The sequence below is a fragment of the Petaurus breviceps genome, unplaced genomic scaffold, assembly GCF_028583685.1.
Source record: "Petaurus breviceps papuanus isolate PSGF00001 unplaced genomic scaffold, PetGlider_PUasm1.0 90842, whole genome shotgun sequence".
In the NCBI taxonomy this organism is placed as follows: domain Eukaryota; kingdom Metazoa; phylum Chordata; class Mammalia; order Diprotodontia; family Petauridae; genus Petaurus; species Petaurus breviceps.
Genome location: NW_027187358.1, coordinates 6109649 through 6128067, shown reverse-complemented (window position 1 = coordinate 6128067; position 18419 = coordinate 6109649). Strand labels below are relative to the sequence as shown.

The 18419-nt window shown below is 39.6% G+C and overlaps 1 protein-coding gene across 5 annotated transcripts in view; it reads right to left on the bottom strand.

The window, feature by feature from the left end:
* DYNC2LI1 (dynein cytoplasmic 2 light intermediate chain 1) overlaps positions 1 to 18419 on the bottom strand; it is a 50867-nt gene that overhangs the window by 16947 nt on the left and 15501 nt on the right. For all 5 annotated transcript variants that reach the window (XM_069071603.1, XM_069071605.1, XM_069071602.1 and 2 more), the window contains exons 5-12: positions 16191 to 16279; positions 10595 to 10781; positions 9486 to 9554; positions 8106 to 8183; positions 2515 to 2591; positions 1838 to 1908; positions 1128 to 1225; positions 729 to 821 (exon numbers count right to left, since the gene is read on the bottom strand). In XM_069071603.1, coding sequence (XP_068927704.1) covers positions 729 to 821; positions 1128 to 1225; positions 1838 to 1908; positions 2515 to 2591; positions 8106 to 8183; positions 9486 to 9554; positions 10595 to 10781; positions 16191 to 16279 — 762 coding nt within the window. The remainder of the gene's footprint in view (positions 1 to 728; positions 822 to 1127; positions 1226 to 1837; positions 1909 to 2514; positions 2592 to 8105; positions 8184 to 9485; positions 9555 to 10594; positions 10782 to 16190; positions 16280 to 18419) is intronic.

Below are 18419 nucleotides of genomic sequence, written 5' to 3'. Positions count from 1 at the left end.
CCTGGCCACCCAAAACTATAGCTTTGACCTTGATAGCAAGGTGATGTTCCTGTTTTGGTTTGTTTGGCTTTTTTAAAGCAATCGGGGTTAAGTAACTTGCTCAAGGTTACACAGCCAGTTACTTCTGGGTGTGGTGATGTTTCTGAGCCCATATTTGATCTCCAGGTCATCCTGACACTGGAGCCGGTGCTCTTACTTGCTGAGCCACCTGGCCGCCCCTTAGTCTGGTATTTTCATTAAACTGATAAGGTACCTAAGAAAATATGAGTTGTCATAAAAGGCCAAAAGTACTGTCATAAAGTGCTCACCATGTCACCTGTATTTCACGTTTAATATCACATCTCAGTCATTTCAAACTAGCAAAATCTTGAGCCTCCACTAACTTTACCACATACAAGTTCTGATATTTAATAACACTGACACTTACTGAGCATTATATGGCACCACAAAATGGGTTCTGTGACATCTTTCATTCTCTAAGTAGAAGATTTTATGGAGGAGTCTTGAGGGCCACAAAGGAGCCAGGAGGAATTCCGAATACATGTGAATGCATGTGAATTCCCTAAGCTACCTTGCCTGAGATGATCTTAATTTTGTTTCTTAAGTAGAGAGATAAGAATTCACTACCAAACTCTAATAATAAATGGATTCTAAAAGCCTGGTGAATTCTGGAGCCACTGTTTTGGTATAAAGTTATTGTGAAATAAAGCAAATGGACAGGATGGTACCTGGTCTTTCTGTGCTCGCATCTCATCAACTTCACTTTCTGCATACTGGGGGTCTCGGGCTGGGTCTCTGGTCTCTTTGGATATACTGGCACTCTGAAATGAAAACATTTTACACAGAAGAAGTAAAAGGATGCTTAAAACAAGACCACACTAATATATCAAAACCATTCTCTAGGGGCAGTGCAGTGCATAAAGCACCGGCCCTGGAGTCAGGAGGACCTGAGTTCAAATCCGGCCTCAGACACTTAACACAAAACTAGCCACACGACCTTGAGCAAGTCACTTAATCCCAATTGCCCTACATTCCCCCCTCCAAAAAGCAAAAAGAAAAATCTAAAAAATCCCATTCTCTAATAGTGCCAACTCTCTGGGTTTCAGAGAATAAAAAAAAAATCATACCTTTGGTGGAAAAACTTTTTCATATACTTTTTTCCACAGCTCCATTGGGGTTTGTGCATGAAGCTTTCCAATGTCATTCTCAGGTATAGGAGGAGACCCTAATGAGTAAAGTTTAACTTACATAAAAGTATACTAGAAAATTGCATGTTATAACAATGTTTAACAAATAAAACCTCACCCAATTGTTTATTCTCAATACTAAAACCTGTAAAATTCTTCCTTTTCAGTCACCAAATCTGCTAAGCTACATCCTTCCTCTCCTTCAACATCTTCTGAGTCACTAGCAAAAACTTTTCATTCAAAGCCAAGTCTTTGGGGATGGAAGGGGAGAAAGAATGGCTGAGGTAGAAATGACTGTCACCACTCAGAAGATGGAAAATCCGAAATAATTCAAAACATCTTTTCTAGTATCCTGGGGCTCTAGAAGAGACAGTCAGGCTGGATTAGGAGAAGGGAAGAGTATGCAAACAGTTACAGTGGAATGTGACTTAGAAGTAAGAATGTGTTTGCTATGTGATGGTCCCTCTTCAAAACATCAATATGCTACATGTTACATCAATATGGTATGTATAACATTAATACTTGTGAAATTACTGTAACAATGATAATGAAAACCTATAAAATGTTGGTGTTGGAATTTATATGAACATGGACCAGGTTAAAATCAATAAGCAATTAAAAAAATATTGAACAATCTTAAGTTCACCAACCTATTTGACTTAAAGAATCCAATCCTGCTGGGATAAACAGTGGTTTATTCTGGTCCACAGACATGGATTTGCTACATAGATAAGAAGGAAAAAGAATCCAATTTATTTTAGCAATCAAAACTCCTGCCATAAATGTCCTCATCATAAAGGCTAGAGCTAAGTTTTATATAGAGAGATTGTAGAACCTGGTGAAAGGTTCTACTGTTCTCAAATGACTATTAACTCAAATAAACCCAAATATTAAAAGTATTTCTTTGAAAAGAAATTTTCCAGGGAAAAAAAGAGATCAAACTTACTTATTATTTCTGCTATAGTACTGGATTGGGACTAAGAAAAGTGAATATTAAATATAATATCTGCATCTTGAAAATCAATGTAAGACATTGACTATGCAAGCAAAGATTACAGATATTTGTAAAATGTGTGTGTGTGTGGGAAGGAAACCAAGAAAATTAATATATGAACACTATTTTACTCTTTCAATGAAAAATAAACAATAACACTTTATCTGTAAAAATCTATAAACTACTAAATACAAATATAAAAAAGTAAATGAAATGATCTCTTGAGTACCTATCTGGGACATTTTTCCTTTTCATGAAAATTCAAGAAACAGAAAATGGCTAATAGTAGCAATCACACGAGGAGAAAATCTTAATGGTCTTTTATTATATTACCTTTTTTCAATGCCAAATGCTAACTGATTGATAACTCCACGTATTTTCAGTAGGAGAGCTTCTGATTTACTGGCAAACTAAAGAAATCAAGAGAGTAAATGATATGTTGTACCTTTTCATCATAGAAACAGATAAAATAAAAACATTTTAATGGGAGAATCACAATTTGCCTAAAAACTAGTTATGTCTTTTCAAATAAAGCAAAACCTCCCTAAGATGAAGAAATGGAAGAAAAAAGATTTGATATTCTTCTGAACCAAACTTCTTGAGTACATACATGACATGGAAGAATCTACCACATTTGAATTGTCATTTCTGCCACTCCCAAACACATGGATCATGATATGATCCCTATAAGCATCATTTAAAAAAAAGAGATATGTGTGTGTTTGTGTATATATACATATATATACACGTATATACATGTACATACATATATCTGCATATGTGTGTATACCCCTCCCCCACACACACACATACCTTGATATTCCACCTCATCACCACCTTCTGTCCCTCTGATCAGAGGGTGGTACCATGCTCTCCAAGAACTCTTAGCTTAGCTCACACGAATCTTCATTTCTCACCTGGCTGTACAACTCTGGAACTTCTCTGACTTCTTAACCATGTCCTCTCATTGATTCCCCTTCCTCCCCCTTCAGCTTCCTTTTGTGCATTATCTTCTTTCATTAGAAGGGCAGGGCAGGGACTGACCTTCCTTCCTTTCTTCCTTCCTTCCTTTTTTTGTATTTGTATCCCCAATGCTAAGCACAGTGTCTAGAACATGTTAGGTGCTCAATAAACATTTACTGATCACATACACACACACCAGCAATGGTCCCCACAAGGATATTTTCCCAAACCCAAACTGATTAGTAAACTTTCATACAGACCTAGTCCAAACTCAAAGAGTAGAAGGTGTAATATTCTTGGAACTCCTTGAGAGTTACTTCTGGTAATCCATTTGAAAATTCTCAGTATTAGAAACATCCTAAGTGGATCTGAGTTTTGGAAACAGCCAAAATTCACCTGGAGACAACTCTGGTGAAGATAGTGTCCTGGAGACAACTCTGGTGAAGATAGTGTCTAATCAGGCCTAGTAACAACACTTTGAGTTGAAAATCAAGTTTTGTGACTAGTTGTTCAATTTATTAAGTATCAACATTCTGCCAGTCACTGTGCTAAACACTGGGGATTCAAAGAAAAAGGATACAGTGTCTGCCTTCAAAGTCATTTACAGAAGAGGAAATTCAGGTCCCTTGAAGTGAGGTGACTTGCCCAAGGAGACACGTTAAACTAAGAACACAGCTCCTCTCCTATTTTATTTGAGGCAGGAGTAGTGAGGATAGGAATAAGATGTACACAAGGTATAGGGTAGGTCCTTTAGGAGATGGCACCTAAGCTAAGCTTTGGAGGCATCTAAGAGATTTAGAGCTGAGAAGAGACTGAATTCCAGGTAGACAACCCTGTTCAAAAGCATGAGATGCCTTGTCATACATGGGAAAGAAAAACAGGCCAGTCTACATGGAACACAATGCATGAAGGAGAATGTGAACTAAGGAAACATGGAGTAAGCTTAGAGAGGGAGTCTGGATGCCAGACAGGGCAGAGCATTAAAATTTGATAAAGTAATGAGACACTTTCTTGTGTGACTTGTAAACTGGTTCTGAAAGCAGTTCCAAAAATGAAAGTTCTAGGAGTGTTTTGAACAATAATAGTGCCACAATAACAAGTTTAGAGCCGCCTTAAGTGGCCGAGTCAAATGTTAACTTCCACGTGGATGGGAAAGCTCCAGTGTGTTTGTGCAAATGACTTTACATCATAGCTAGTCTTCATATCTTAACTCAAGGCATATATATATATACAGATAACAACATCTCGAGTGTTAGACTACAAAGAAAATGTTTTAAAACCCTAACTCTGGAGGTGGCCAGGTGGCTCAGCGAGTAAGAGCACGGGCTCCAGTGTCGGGATGACCTGGGGATCAAATCTGGGCTCAGATACTTAGCACCACACCCAGGAATAACTGGCCGTGCAACCTTGAGCAAGTTACTTAACCCCGATTGCTTTAAAAAAAAAAAAAACTTAACTCTGAAACAGACAAACTTTGCTGCTTTTAGATCCATTTAAAAAACAAGTGGGTGTGTGTATTTCCTATTTAGATTATCTGCATTCTGCAACCTCCACAAAACTGTTCTTCTTTGCACTGTCTCTGCAAGGTTGGCTGTGGAACCTTGGAAAGGGTGCTAAATTTGGAAGGAGAGGAACTGTGTTTTTAACTTAATGTGTCTCCTTGGGCAAGTCACCTCACTTCCAGGAGCCTGAATTTCCTCTCCTGCAACATAGGGAGGGTAAGACTAGAGGTACCGCTAAAGAGCTCCCTTCCAGATCTAAACCTATAATCCTAAAATTCTGAGACGGGAGCAGGGCTAGGCTCACTGAGAGATGCTTCCCAGCCGTGGGCTAGGAGAGACAGTAACCTGATCCCTTTGCCCATGAGAGAGCAGCCACAGATAATGGAACCACGGGGACAGCAATGAGCATTCTAGAGCCCTACCATCCTGGATTGAAGAATGGGAGTTCCAGTGCATGGTGATGCCAAGACCTAGCCTCTGAGCCTAAACAATGGGAGCCTTCAATATTACCTCTCTAGCAGGCTTAAGTTCAAGAGAACCAGAGTACAGCCTGGATCCTCTTGGGAAAAGAGGACAACCATGTGTGCCTCCCTTCCACTCTCTACAATCCTTCTCCCTTCCCTTCTCCCTCCCATGTAGGAACAGCTATAAGGCACTATAGCCATGACAACATAAGCTACTCAGATTCTGGCCTCTTACTAACCACAGTCATTTGGACAGTGCAAGTCTGATGGGAAGGGGGCTAGTTGCCTATCTAACAACCCCAATCACGTTTTCCTCCCTGAAGAATCCACACCTTCAAGACAATATATAAGGCTGGCTCTTCTATATAAATGGGTCTCAGAAGTGAAAGAGAGTTCCATTAAAATGTCATGGAGTTTTCCCACTTGCAAACAGTTTTGCTTCCCTGGCAAAGGAAGTCCAAATCACAAGACAGTGCCCTAGGTTTGAAGGATCTGGGGACCCTTGGGAAATTGGGACTCTCTGAAAAATGAGATTTTTGTTGTCTATTTATGAGTTCCAGTTAGTCCTATGCATTTTTTGTGGGGAGGAATGAGAATAAAGGTCATTGTGTACCTAAAATGTTCTAATTTGAGGCTTCATCATATTATAAGGACAACCCTAGATTCTCTCTCTCTCTCTTTTTATTTTGGTAGTTGGAATAAACATGATCCAAGTAGCAAAAATCATGGTAAGACAGAAGTATCAATGAAATTCAGTATCAACTCTTATTTATGTATAAACAATTACAAGTCACCTCCTTCTCCCTAACCACCAAACACAATGGGAGGAGGTAAGTAACAGTAGACACTGAGAGGGCTGGTGACCCCTCAGCACAAAAGATACAACATCTGCATCTGCAGAGTGTGGGAATCACTTGGCCTCATCTAAGAGCTCTGGCCACTGCAACTTCTAGTTCCCCTAAGCCCATGGTCAGCCCCACCCTCCTCACACCATCCAACACTGGATTTTCAGACCATGCCAATGGATCACAGGCCCTGTCAGCTTCTACCAAACAGAGAGACTCCAAATATGGTCTTGACAAGAGGCTAGGCCTGTTGCCCAGGTTCCATTCAACTAAAAAATGATGTCTCATCATGAGTAGGTCAGTCATTGATTGATGAATTCCTTGGCCATTAAAAAAAAGGCAAATGCAAATGAGCTAAAATTTTATGTTGTTATTTTCCCAAGGGAACATTGCACAATTCCCCAAAAGCAAACTCTTCCTTATATTCAACTCTGGGGTGGCTCCTAGTCTATGTGCAACGTTCATCCAGGATGTGTGACTGATGAACCAGCTGTAAGGGTGAAGTCAAAACTGTTGATGAGCCAAAAAGAACATACGTACGCTGAAGCATATTACCAACAAAAATTTGCATTCGAGAAATGGAATAAAAGATACTATCCATGAAATGTACGTTTAGGAAATGAAGCCAGTTGTACAACTAGGAAGAGCATCAACAGAGAGAGCCCAAATTATGCACATGTGCCTACATAATATTAAAGAATAGAGAGGAAGGCTTCTAGTAGGGTGGGTGGGCCTCCTCTGGAGGATTTATGGGAGGGCACGAACAAGAATCATGCAAGCAGAAAAGGGCGGGTATTGACTGGCATTCCTACAAGGCCTCCTTGTGTTGATAAGGTCACAGATCCACTGAAAAACAGTCATTTTGCGAAGACACGGTCATGTCTCCCATAGGATAGGTATAGCATCCATTCCCAGTTCTGGAAAAGGATGAGAGTTATCTTTGGACTGGAACTAAGCTAGCAGCAGCATCTAGCAGCAGAAACCAAGAGCCAGAGGATTTGAGGTCCTCGCCTTGGTAACGATTCTTGTTACCTTTTCTTGGGTAACATTCACCTATCTCTCAGTTTCAAGGGTATTTCATGGAAAGATGCATATAAAGCATCCTGTTAACCTCATATGTAAAGTAAAATTGCAAATTGTAGCTAAAAAAATAAATGTGATCTTTAAGGAAACAGATAATACTTAGGAAAAAATAAAGTAAAAAACAAGTGAAGTTGATTTTATTGTTAGTAATATTTTAAATATTACCCAGTCCTGAAGATAGGGATTAGGACAGGATGTTAAAAGACCAATTATTTAAAACATTCATTCAAAAGATAAAAATATTAAAAATACACTTAAAGAACACATTACTTGCCCCCCTACAGAACACTACCAGATTTTTCTGCACTAAAATGTTTTAGGAAAATTTCCAATATGGCAAAACATTTAGCAGGAAAAAACAATGACACACTTACCAATATTTTTTTAATGTTTCAAAGTCTACTTGAAACTTCAAAAAAAAATTATGTTTTAAGACTAATAGCTCAGATTTACATAGTGCTTTACAGTTGATACTTTCACATACCCTCACAATTCCTGGGAAATAGGAAATGAAAATATCATTCCTATTTTATGTATGAGAAAACTGAGGCTCAGAGAGAGTTTAAGTGATAAGAGCTGGAGCTTGAATCCTGGCCTCCTGACTTGGATCCAGCAGTCCTTCCATTATCCTAAACAATGACACCTAAAACTCACATAACAAACACTCTCAGGTTTACAGAGCACTTTACATTCATCTTGCAAAGTGCTTTGCAAACCTCCAATGCGCTACATAAAAGCTAGCTAGCTATTATCACTATTATTGTTATAATGGGATGGGGGAATGGGTGACACAACATTCTTTGGGGGGGGGAAGGAGGTGATTCTAGGGGCTTTTAAAATGTGTTTTTAATATTGTCTATTTTGAATGAATTTCTAAATAAACAGCCTTTAAACATCCTGGTCTATCTCCTGCCTTCAGGGCCAGATATTAAGGATGCATGAAACTTGCATTAAGAAATAAATGATAGCAAGTATACAAGGGTAGTTTATATAACTGCAACAAACTTCCTGTCTTTCAGAATTTGGGTTTAGCCCATTCTCCCAACCAGAACTGAGACTATACTAACCATCAACGAAGCTCCATAATAATGGGAAACAAACCGAAGCGTCTTGCAGATTATTTTTCTCTTCTCAGAGTCAAAATCCTAAAGGAACATAGATTCATAAAGAGAAAAAAATGATAAGGATCCGATACAAAGAAAAGGAATGATGGGGTGCTTGGGGTGTCTATGTTTGTAACATCAGTTTGTAAAATCACATTCTCCCCCTCCCCCCAGCCTCAGAGCATCAACTCTGCCCCTTCCCCCTGCCAGCACTCTGCCTAGCAACTATGCATGAGCTGTTTATCTCCCCCCAGTATAATGGCCAGCTGCACCTATGAATCCTTCAATGCACTAACTGTAAGTTAACTCCTCAGCCAATTAGGCACATCCTGAATCCCCATTAGCTTTGGTTCCCAACATCCATCTTGTCAAACAAGACACTGATGGGTAGCAGACCGGGCACTTCTTAGTCAGCCCTGACCACTAGCTGACTTAGTGATGTTTCAAGCCTAAAACCACAACTACAGGTAGCCCCACCTTGAGCTATTTCCCAGTGAATTATGGGCAATATGCCTGCGCAGTTTATATTAAAAGTGCATGTTCCTTTAAGCACTAACCACTCCTTAACTCCTCCCTAATTCCACCCTTACTCACCTAGTTAGCATAATTGACATCTGATTTACTATTGTAACTCTTTATAAACTATACCTATGACTTCTTTAAGGTTGCAGGTTCCCTAAGAACTCTTGCCCACTGTAAAGCGTAACAATAATAAACTTTTACAATCCTGGCTTAAAAGATTGCTTGGGTCCTGTGAATTCCTTCCAGACTGCCCAGCAGGGACTCTGGTTATTGGAGCCCCTGAAACACCTATCACCCCCACCCTCATCAGGAAGATGCCAATGATTTGAGTAGAGAAGCCCATTATGTCTCCTTCTTTGCTGTCTTCTGAGCTCCCTATTGCCTCAGCCTTCTTGCCAAGCACACTCCTGCTCTAATTATTTTTAACAAGGCATTAGCAACAGCTCTCTTATATTTGTTCTCTCAGGCTCTCAGCTAAAGACAATTTATACACAAGCATACATTTCCAGGATCCCAAGTGCTTAAAAAAAAAAAAGAGTAGATGAATCTAATTTTCAACTTTAAAAAATAAAACCTGGGAAGTCCCACTGATTGTATGAAAAATCTCAATTTTATAGTCTTCTCCCAAAGTAATTTGCCCCACCTCATTCCCACCATTCCTGCTATTTTTATGGCTCTCTACTGGGCCTTCTTTGGCTCTGGATTCATAATCTATCACTATACCAGGGTCTTTTCTTATTTCATAGTTACTCTTATGGTATTCTACACAGACAAACATGCATAGAAAAAACAAATCTGGAAATCAAAAAGTGAATTACTTACTTGAAAAATATCATATTTACTTCCGATTATTACCAGAGGAATAGGAAATGGGTCAATTAATTCACGATCCTATTAATAAATAAATTTTGTAGAATTCAATTCAGCCTGTCATGTATTTATGGAGTATCTACTATATTCTCAGAAACAAAAACAATCTTTCTAATACCAGAGAAACTGTAAGAACATTAATTTCCATTTACTTTTAAATTATGCTTTGCTCATTAGAAAGAATATAGAACTGGACTCTTCAAGCCTAACATTGTTTCCCTGTAATAGAGTTCATACCAATATTTGCTTATTGTCATATATTTCTGAGGTTAAAATAGGAAAAATTGACTTTAACTGTGATCTCAAAAATCTACTTTGTCCTCATTCCTACATTACTGATCCATCTATATTTTTCTCTCATTCTCCACTTTTTCCTATGAAACATTTCTTGATGGTTCCATTTTGCAACAGCTATTGTTGTTATAGTAAAATTTGTGCTCTGTGGATATGTACCTTATTAAATATGTAAAACACATATAACACATATTTGCAGCAGATATGGGCACTCTTAAATTTTCCAAAAGATTACATTCACAATTGCATTTAAAGGACTTGTATTACCATCACTGCAACTTTATAATTTAATTAGTTGTCAGACTATCAAAAGACAGTGAATTTGTGACAGACATCTGAATGAATGTAAAATATATAGTGGAGGTGAAGGCTGTTATAACTCCACTCCTTGCTTAAATTTGTACCTTCATCTAGTCTCTTGCCAGATGACTTTTATACAGTCTAGTTTTTATCTTCATTTTAAAGAGATTATAAAATCAATATCAAACCACTACTTTAAAACCAGATTTCTTTTGACTGGTGTAACATGCCATAACAATCACAGTAGATGTCTAACAAGAAGACATAAGAATTCTTTTTTATCTTGTTTTTCTCGACTGAGATTTTATTAAGCTGATATAATTTTCCAGTGGGCAGATTCATCTGCATCAAAAGGATTTCAAGTGATGCATAAAAATTTAAAGAATTTGCTTGTGAAGTTCACAACTATTATCTTTAACTATGCCCGGATCAAGGGATTCCAGGAAAATCCCCTAGAGAAAACTTACTGGATGGTCCTTCTGCATATTACTCCACATCTTTTGTCTCATTTCAGAAGCTGCTTTAGCACTGGTCTTGCCCAGTTTCACTATGAGTTTATCTACATGAGTTTTTGTGACTTGCAACAGACTTTCCATGGTCGGCCAAAGGTCATTGGGTTTTGAAAGATCCAAAACGAGAACTAAAGAAAATGTCCTAAAAGAGCAAAAGATGTTTAATTTTTTTAAGTCCCAAGACAATTCCCATTTCCAGAACTGACCATGTTGAAATATTCCCTTAAAATATGCAAGAGACTATAACACAAGAGGCAGGGAAGGGGGGTGGGGAGGGGAGAAGCTGTGGGAGAGGAAACCATAGAATTATTCCAGTTACAATAAAACTCCACTTGGGGAAGGCTCGGGTTGAGAGAGGGTGGTAGAGATTTAATTGCTTTTTGTCCCTATTTGTTCCAAAATTTTTCTACACTATTATTAAAATAACGCTACTTTTTGAGTGATTGTAGACAACAGATGCTTTACAGTATTTCTCCTCTTGAAGCATCTCCTGGGTCTTGGGCACCATTCCCTGCCTTCTTTTTCCTGAAATTTTTCATTCCTAGATGGGTATGAGGATGGACAATGGCTCCTTTCCCTTTCTCTATAGATAATCACTGAAGGCAACATGCTTCTTAGGTGTTTTAAGATTTACTAAGCACCATAAGGAAAACAGACAAGGTAGGAACTGGAAATATGAAGTTAAAAAGGAGTAAAGCTTTACAAGTTGCAATTGTCCTAGTTTTAGGGCTTAAACCACAAGAACCAACAATACAATACACACTCCTTCTTGGCCTCCTCCTGTCCTCTTTTCACTACCTCATTAATTCAATTCAACAAACAGCTATTAAGCGATTGCTATGTATTAGGCCCTATGCTAGTGACACACACAGCTAGACATACATAAAAGTTGAAAGAGCAAGGAAGAGAGCAAATTACTGCAGCAAAATTTGAGGAGGAAGAAAATGAGGAGTAGAGTATCCGTAAGTGGGGAGTTTCTAGATATTGGTTGCTTTTGTTCTCTTACTATGGGTTCAGTCCCCCCACCCCACCTCCCAAATCTGCTTCCTCACTGCTTTAACCAAAGGTGTGGGTCTCAAGGCAGTCCAGCAATACCATTCTTTTCATCACTAGACCAATAGATATGGAGCCCAGGTGTTGGAGGTGGGCCATGGCCCTCTAGGAATGCTCCTGCTGTAGAGTACTCCAGGACCTTGGGGTTCTGGGAGCCTCCCATGGCCTGCACTATGGTAGCTGTTCTCTGGGGCCTAGGAGCAGAGGCAGTGCCCAGGTCAGCAGCCATGCAGGGTTGAGATCTTCAGAGGGAGTCTGCCATCATTTCTGTACTGCTGCTTCTAAGAGTGTCACCTACAAAGAACTTTAAAATGTGTTGCATTCCAAATCCAGTCTGCTAATTGATGTTAGGGAGACATGGGAAGTTTTGAATATGGAACAATTCCAAGGTCCATCAATATGCCATTAGATGAACTAGGTCAAGCTCTACAAATGAATTTGGAAGACTTGAAAGAGCAGCACAACCCGGGGATGCCTTCTGGATCTGACAGCTTGATGTTTTCTTGTCTGGCAGGAGTGAGAAGCAAGCAGGGGGTAAAATTTGAAAAAGCATATTTTTACTATAATTACAAATTTTAAAATACAAGAAACCATCCGAGCTTCCCCTCTTCCAAGAAATAGTAGGATCATCCAGCACAGGGCTGGAACAGAAAGGGCTTCAAATGGCCAGGTTAAAGTGTTTTTACCTAGCAAGCACTCAACAAATGTTGAACTGAATTGAAATATGGCAAAATAGGGGTGGCCAGGTAGCACAGCGAGTAAGAGCACCGGCTCCAGTGTCAGAACGACCTGGAGATCGAATCTCGGGCTCAGACACTTAGCACCCACCCAGAAACACCTGGCCGTGTAACCTTGAGCAAGTTACTTAACCCCAATTGCTTAGGGGCAGCCAGGTGGCTCAGCGAGTAAGAGCACCGGCTTCAGTGTTGGGACGACCTGGAGATCTAATCCTGGGCTCAGACACTCAGCACCACACCCAGAAATAATAACTGGCCATGTAACCTTGAGCAAGTTACTTAACCCCGATTGCTTAAAAAAAAAAAAAAAAGAAATATGGCAAAATATGTCATCCTATAAGCTCCCAAAGATTTTTTCTGACCACAAATTATTAGGCATCAGTTTCATCCTTAAATAAGTCAAGGATTTCATTGGTAATTTCACTGATCAGGGTATTATGCCCACCAATAACACAGGTCAAATCTCTCTATTACTTAGTAAGGGGTCATTAAGAGCTGCTGGTTCCACCATTAAGCTTATACCCCAAAGAGTTCAATGATCAAAAAAAGGTTTCTTTCTATAGAAACATTTATAGTGCACTTAAAAATTTTTTTTAATATTATCTTTTTTGGGGGAGGGCAATTGGGGTTAAGTGACTTGCCCAAGATCACACAGCTAGTTTTTGTGTTAAGTGTCTGAGGCCACATTTGAACTCAGGTCCTCCTGACTCCAGGGTCAGTGCTCTATTCACTGTGCCTCCTAGTCATCCCTACAGTGTACTTTTGCAGTAGAAAAGAACTGGTAATGGAGTAAATGTCAGCTGACTGGGGAAAGGCTAGATATGGTGTGGCACACAAATTTAATGGAATACTACCACTCCATAAGAAATTATGAATATGATGACTACAGAGAAGCACATGAAGAGTTATATGAGCTTACTCCAAGGGAAGTAAAGCAGGACCACAGAAAGAACACACACAATGACTACATTATAAATGGAAGGAACAACAAGACAATCAGAATTAAATGCTATGAGAGTGCAGTGACCAAGCCTGGGTACCAAAGAAAAGCTCTGTGAAGATTCATGCCTGATGATTTTGTAGAGGTGGGCATGATGGGTGTGGAAATGTTACATACTACATCAGGTTTCGTGATGTTGGTTAGCTCTGCTGTCCTTTTCCCCTTCTCTGTTATTATAAGGGGAAAGGAGAGTGCACCAGTGTATCTCAGGACCTCATGGAAGGGGAGGATGGAGGGAGACCCTGGGGAATGCAGGTGATATAAAAACAAAAGATGGAAACAAGACTTTTAAAATTTCTTTTTACTTTCTTAAGAGGTGTTGAGGCTAAAAAAAAATCCATCAAGCTATAGCCAATACAGCAAGGAGCCTGAGACAGGCCAGTTGGCATTCAGACAAGAGACAAACAATCTGGCATGAGCTGCCCAAGCTTATACTTTACTGCTAAAGTCTTAGAGAACCCAAGGTCACCCCCACATGGAGAAATCATGACCCCAGAACAGGTGGTCTTCAGTGGAGGATTAATTGCGTACATGTGAATAATTTTATTATAAATAAACAAAAAAGGAACCTAGTGAAAATATTTCTTGAATGACAGATGTTTTCAACACATTAAAATGACCAATTTTATTTTTTAATGTCTTCAAAAAACTTTCAATATGCAATATGTCCGTTTGTCACATAACTGGCTTTGAGTTCATAAGATTTTGATGTATATTCTTTAATTCTTCATTGTGAAATCATATTTCTGTAACATTAAACATTAAGCATAATTTTAGCAAATTGTTCAATTTACTAAGTCTAGCTCCCAGGTTTTAATGGGGAGGTACATTCCCAGGGCATTTGAACCATGTCCATCTTCATTTCTTGGATAAATTTCTTAACCTTTTGCACCAAATGGTATGGTTCAGGGTCATAAAATGATAAAAGTATTAAAACAAGGAAGCAATGGAAGGAATGTGGGAAAACTGGAACACTAATCTTGGTGGAGTTGTGATCTGACCCAACTATTCAGGAGAGCAATTTGGAACTATGTCCAAAGGGCTATAAATCTGTGCATACCCTTTGACTTAGCAATACCATTACTATATCTGTACCCCAAAGAGATCAAAGAAAAAGGAAAAGGACTAATATGTACAAAACATTTAAAGAAGCTCTTTTTGTGGTGGCAAAGAATTGGAAATTGAGGGGATACCCATCAATTGGTGAATGACTGAACAAGTTGCAGCAAATGATTATCATGGAATGCCATAAGAAATGATGAGTAGGACACTTTCATAAAAACCTGGAAAGACTTACATGACTCCAGGTCCAGCACTCTATCCACTGTGCCACCTACATTCCTACATTCACACACACACACACGCACTAATCCATACAAACTGCCTCAGAGTAGACGAAAGATAGCCTTTGAGGGTAAGGCTCTACCACCAGGGCAGATTGGGAAAAGTCTCTTCTAGGAGGTAGGGCCAGAGATTCTAAGAGGGAGGGGTGAGTAAGGAGAACATTCCAGACCCCAGGATACAGCTGGAACAAAGGCGTGTAAATAGGAGGGAGTCTGTGTGTGAGGAACAACCACTAGGCCACTATGGCTACACCATAAGATACAGGAAAGGGAGTAAAGTGTAAGAATCAGAGAAAGATAGGAAGAAGCAAGGTTTCAAAGAGCTTTAAATCCCAAGTAGAAGAATCTACATTTGATCTTTGAGGAACAGGAAGCTACTGGAATTTATTGAATTAGAGGGGAGGGTAGTCAAGATTGGTGGCTACCTGGAGGATAGATCAGAGTGGGAGAGACTTGAGGCTGGAGACCTGCTATTGCAGTAGTCCAGGTATGAGGTGATGAGGATCTGACCTAGGGGGGGCAGAGCAGGAACACCTCTGGCTACATACAAATAAAAAGGTAAGATTTCCAACTGTCCTGGAAACTGGTAGCATACAGAACACTTAACTGGGTCAAAATTAGATGATTTGAGCAATCTGGATGTCCACATGGCCAAAATCACTAGACAACTGCCCAAATTCCATTGCTGTGTTTGTGCAGATACACAGCTCATGATGGTAGCAACAGTTTATATTGAGCTCTGACAAGATGATGATAACGCAGTTTTTGAAAACTTGTTTTTGTTGGCTAGGACGAGTTCCCAAAGACACTGAGAAATGTCACATCTCATTTGACCAACATGTGGCAATGATTTTCAGGGAACGCAACCACAATCATCAGTGGGTTTTGAGAGTTTTGTTTTAAAATCCTGTTTGCTCACTGTCAGCAAATAAATAAGAAACCTCTACTCAGCCCCCAACCCCCCAGTGACTGCCTTCTCTTGTTCGAAACTGCTTTTGTCCCAGCTGTGATCATTTAAAAGCCAGAGGTCTTCAAACTCCAGCTAAAGACAAAGCCCAAAGGGCTGAGTTGGTTCACCATGGGTTAAGACTTGGAAAAAGAGATGCCGTCTGAATTAATTTGTAAAATTCCCCCTATGTGTGGCTTGATGTGTTGTTCTGTTTCAAGGGCTTACTTATGCACAGCAGGAATGCCGTTATCCCAGATCGCCAAGGCCAAAGCAATGTTGGCCGTTTTGAACAGATTCGTTCAACACACACATTCAACAAGGAAGTACCAACATGCAGCAAACACAAAATACATATTATAGTGAAAGTTGCTTATAAAGGTATACTGATGTGCACTCTGTGAGCCCTAAGGATTTATGGACTGTTAGCTCTTTCAGAACAATCCCTGGGTCATATACATGCCTCACTTACCTCAAAGTCTCATTTGTTATTGGGATGCTGATTAAGTCCAATAAAGAGGTTCCTCCACCAAGTTCCCAAAAATGAGCAATGTCTTTAGGCTGGAAAAAGGGGGAAATTTCCTTCATATCACTCAACTTTCATTTCTCAGAAATACAGAGATGTTTTCAACACTTAATGGCACACTAACCAGTAACAATTACATATAGAAAACAACAAAATAAATACTTTTCTGGGGACAAACTCTGGCTCCTCTATCTTTTCTAGGATCCCCTTTGTTTTAATCTCAAAAACACCAAAGCACTGTTATTATGGTGAATTTATAGAGTAAGAATGAAAATGAATTACTATAAAATTGTCCCCTAGTTCAAGTCTGGGGAAAGATCTCCATGGGTTTAAGGTAACTAATCCCATGCCGCATCCTCCTTTTTTAAAACGTGAATGAGCAATATTCATATCCCAAGAGCTATTCAGGTGTTTGTGAAGTTCTTTTAAATCTTAAGAAAAAGCATCATTCTTGTGAATAGAATGATTACATAGCCAAAAAAAGAAAAGAAAATTAAATACTACACATATGCACATAAATGCCTAGGACAGGATAGTGATTCAAGAAATATCAGTGCCTGAAATTCTACTTAAAAATGAGCTGACTGATTTATCTTTGTGACAACATTCAGAAACATACATGGGGAAACAGAAAGATTTAGGTAGGAATAATAACCAAATGGGGGTGAGGGTGAGGAAGAATACAGAAGGGGATGGATGAATAGGCTGCCACTCTGCAGAGCCCTGTTCCCAAGGTTTTCCCTGCCCAGGTCCCCTTGTACCTTCTCCCTCGGGATTTCTACATGTGCGTAAAGACAATCTTCCTGAGAATGTAGTTGGTACTTGCTACATAGCTATCAATGTGACCAAGACTTGAAGTTTGCAATCTCCACTAGATTTACAGGCAAGGAACCAACACAGACAGGCCAGAAATAATGAATAATGATCCAGGAGTGCCTAAGTGAACCTGTAATTAGATGTTCAGCTGTCCAGGCTCAGGAGGCATTTGAGGGTGTTGACTGCCATCAGCCAATGTTGGCCTGGGCACAATGGAAGGGACAAAGATCTGCTTCTGTTTCCCCATGGGGCTGCCTCAAATGATACAGAAGCAGCAGCCATGTGGCTTGAAGCATTCCCCACTAGCTGAAAGTCTCTCAACTGTCAGCGGACACCCTCTCCACCCTCTCTCTCGATGGCCTCAAGCTGAGGAGCTCTCGGTCTCTTCAGGCTGTCTCCAGCGGTGCTGGGGCGCTGGCAGACAAAACGCCCAAGAAGCAGGAGAGCAGAGGACAAGAACTTGGCATGGTGGGTTTCAGAGTGCAGAACATGACATGGGAGCACCTACCTCAGGGGTTATCATGAGGAAAAAAATGAGCAAAGCTTTTTGCCACTGGCTAGCACAGTGGATAGGGCCTGGGGTCCAAAAGACCTGAGCTCAACTCTGACCTTAGGCACTTACTAGTTTTGTCTGGGCAAGACACATGACCTGTATTTGCCTCAATTTCCTCAAGACTGTAAAATGAGGATAGTAACAGTACCTACTTCCCAGGGTAGTTGTGAGGATCAAAGGAGGTATCTGTAAAGTACTTTGTGCAGTGCTTGGCACACAGCAGGTGCCATATAAATGTTGCTGTTGTTGTTGCTATTATTAATTATTGTTATATAGTATACAAAGATTTGGAAGGAATAGGGCTGTAGAGAGGAGATTCAGTCAAGGGGAGAATTGAGGAGCTCCCCAGAGAGTGAAGGGAGAAGAGAAAGAGCCAAAAAAGCTACGGAGGGGAGAGGAGCAGATGAACCACTTGCAAGATGCAACTGATTTTTGTTTTTCAAAGAAATTCTAAATTTTTAAAATAATTTTGACATGATACTTTACTTGAGAACTAAGAAAAAAATATAGTTAAATTATGTCTTCAGTAAAAATCTATATGTTGGTCATTTTCACCTTTTGTAATTAAAGAATAAGTAATTTTAAATATAACCTTTACCATAATACCAAAAATTTATACCCAAATTTCCAAATTGCAACTTTATTCCTAAAAAAGAAACATTTTATAAACAACCAGTGCAGGGAAATTGTGACTGCAGACCATCAGATGAATCTGCCTGCCACACCATCAAAAAATAGGAAGGAAATATCCATGTAAAATGAAAAAGACTTGGAAATTCTCAGTTCATGGCACAAGTTCACAAACC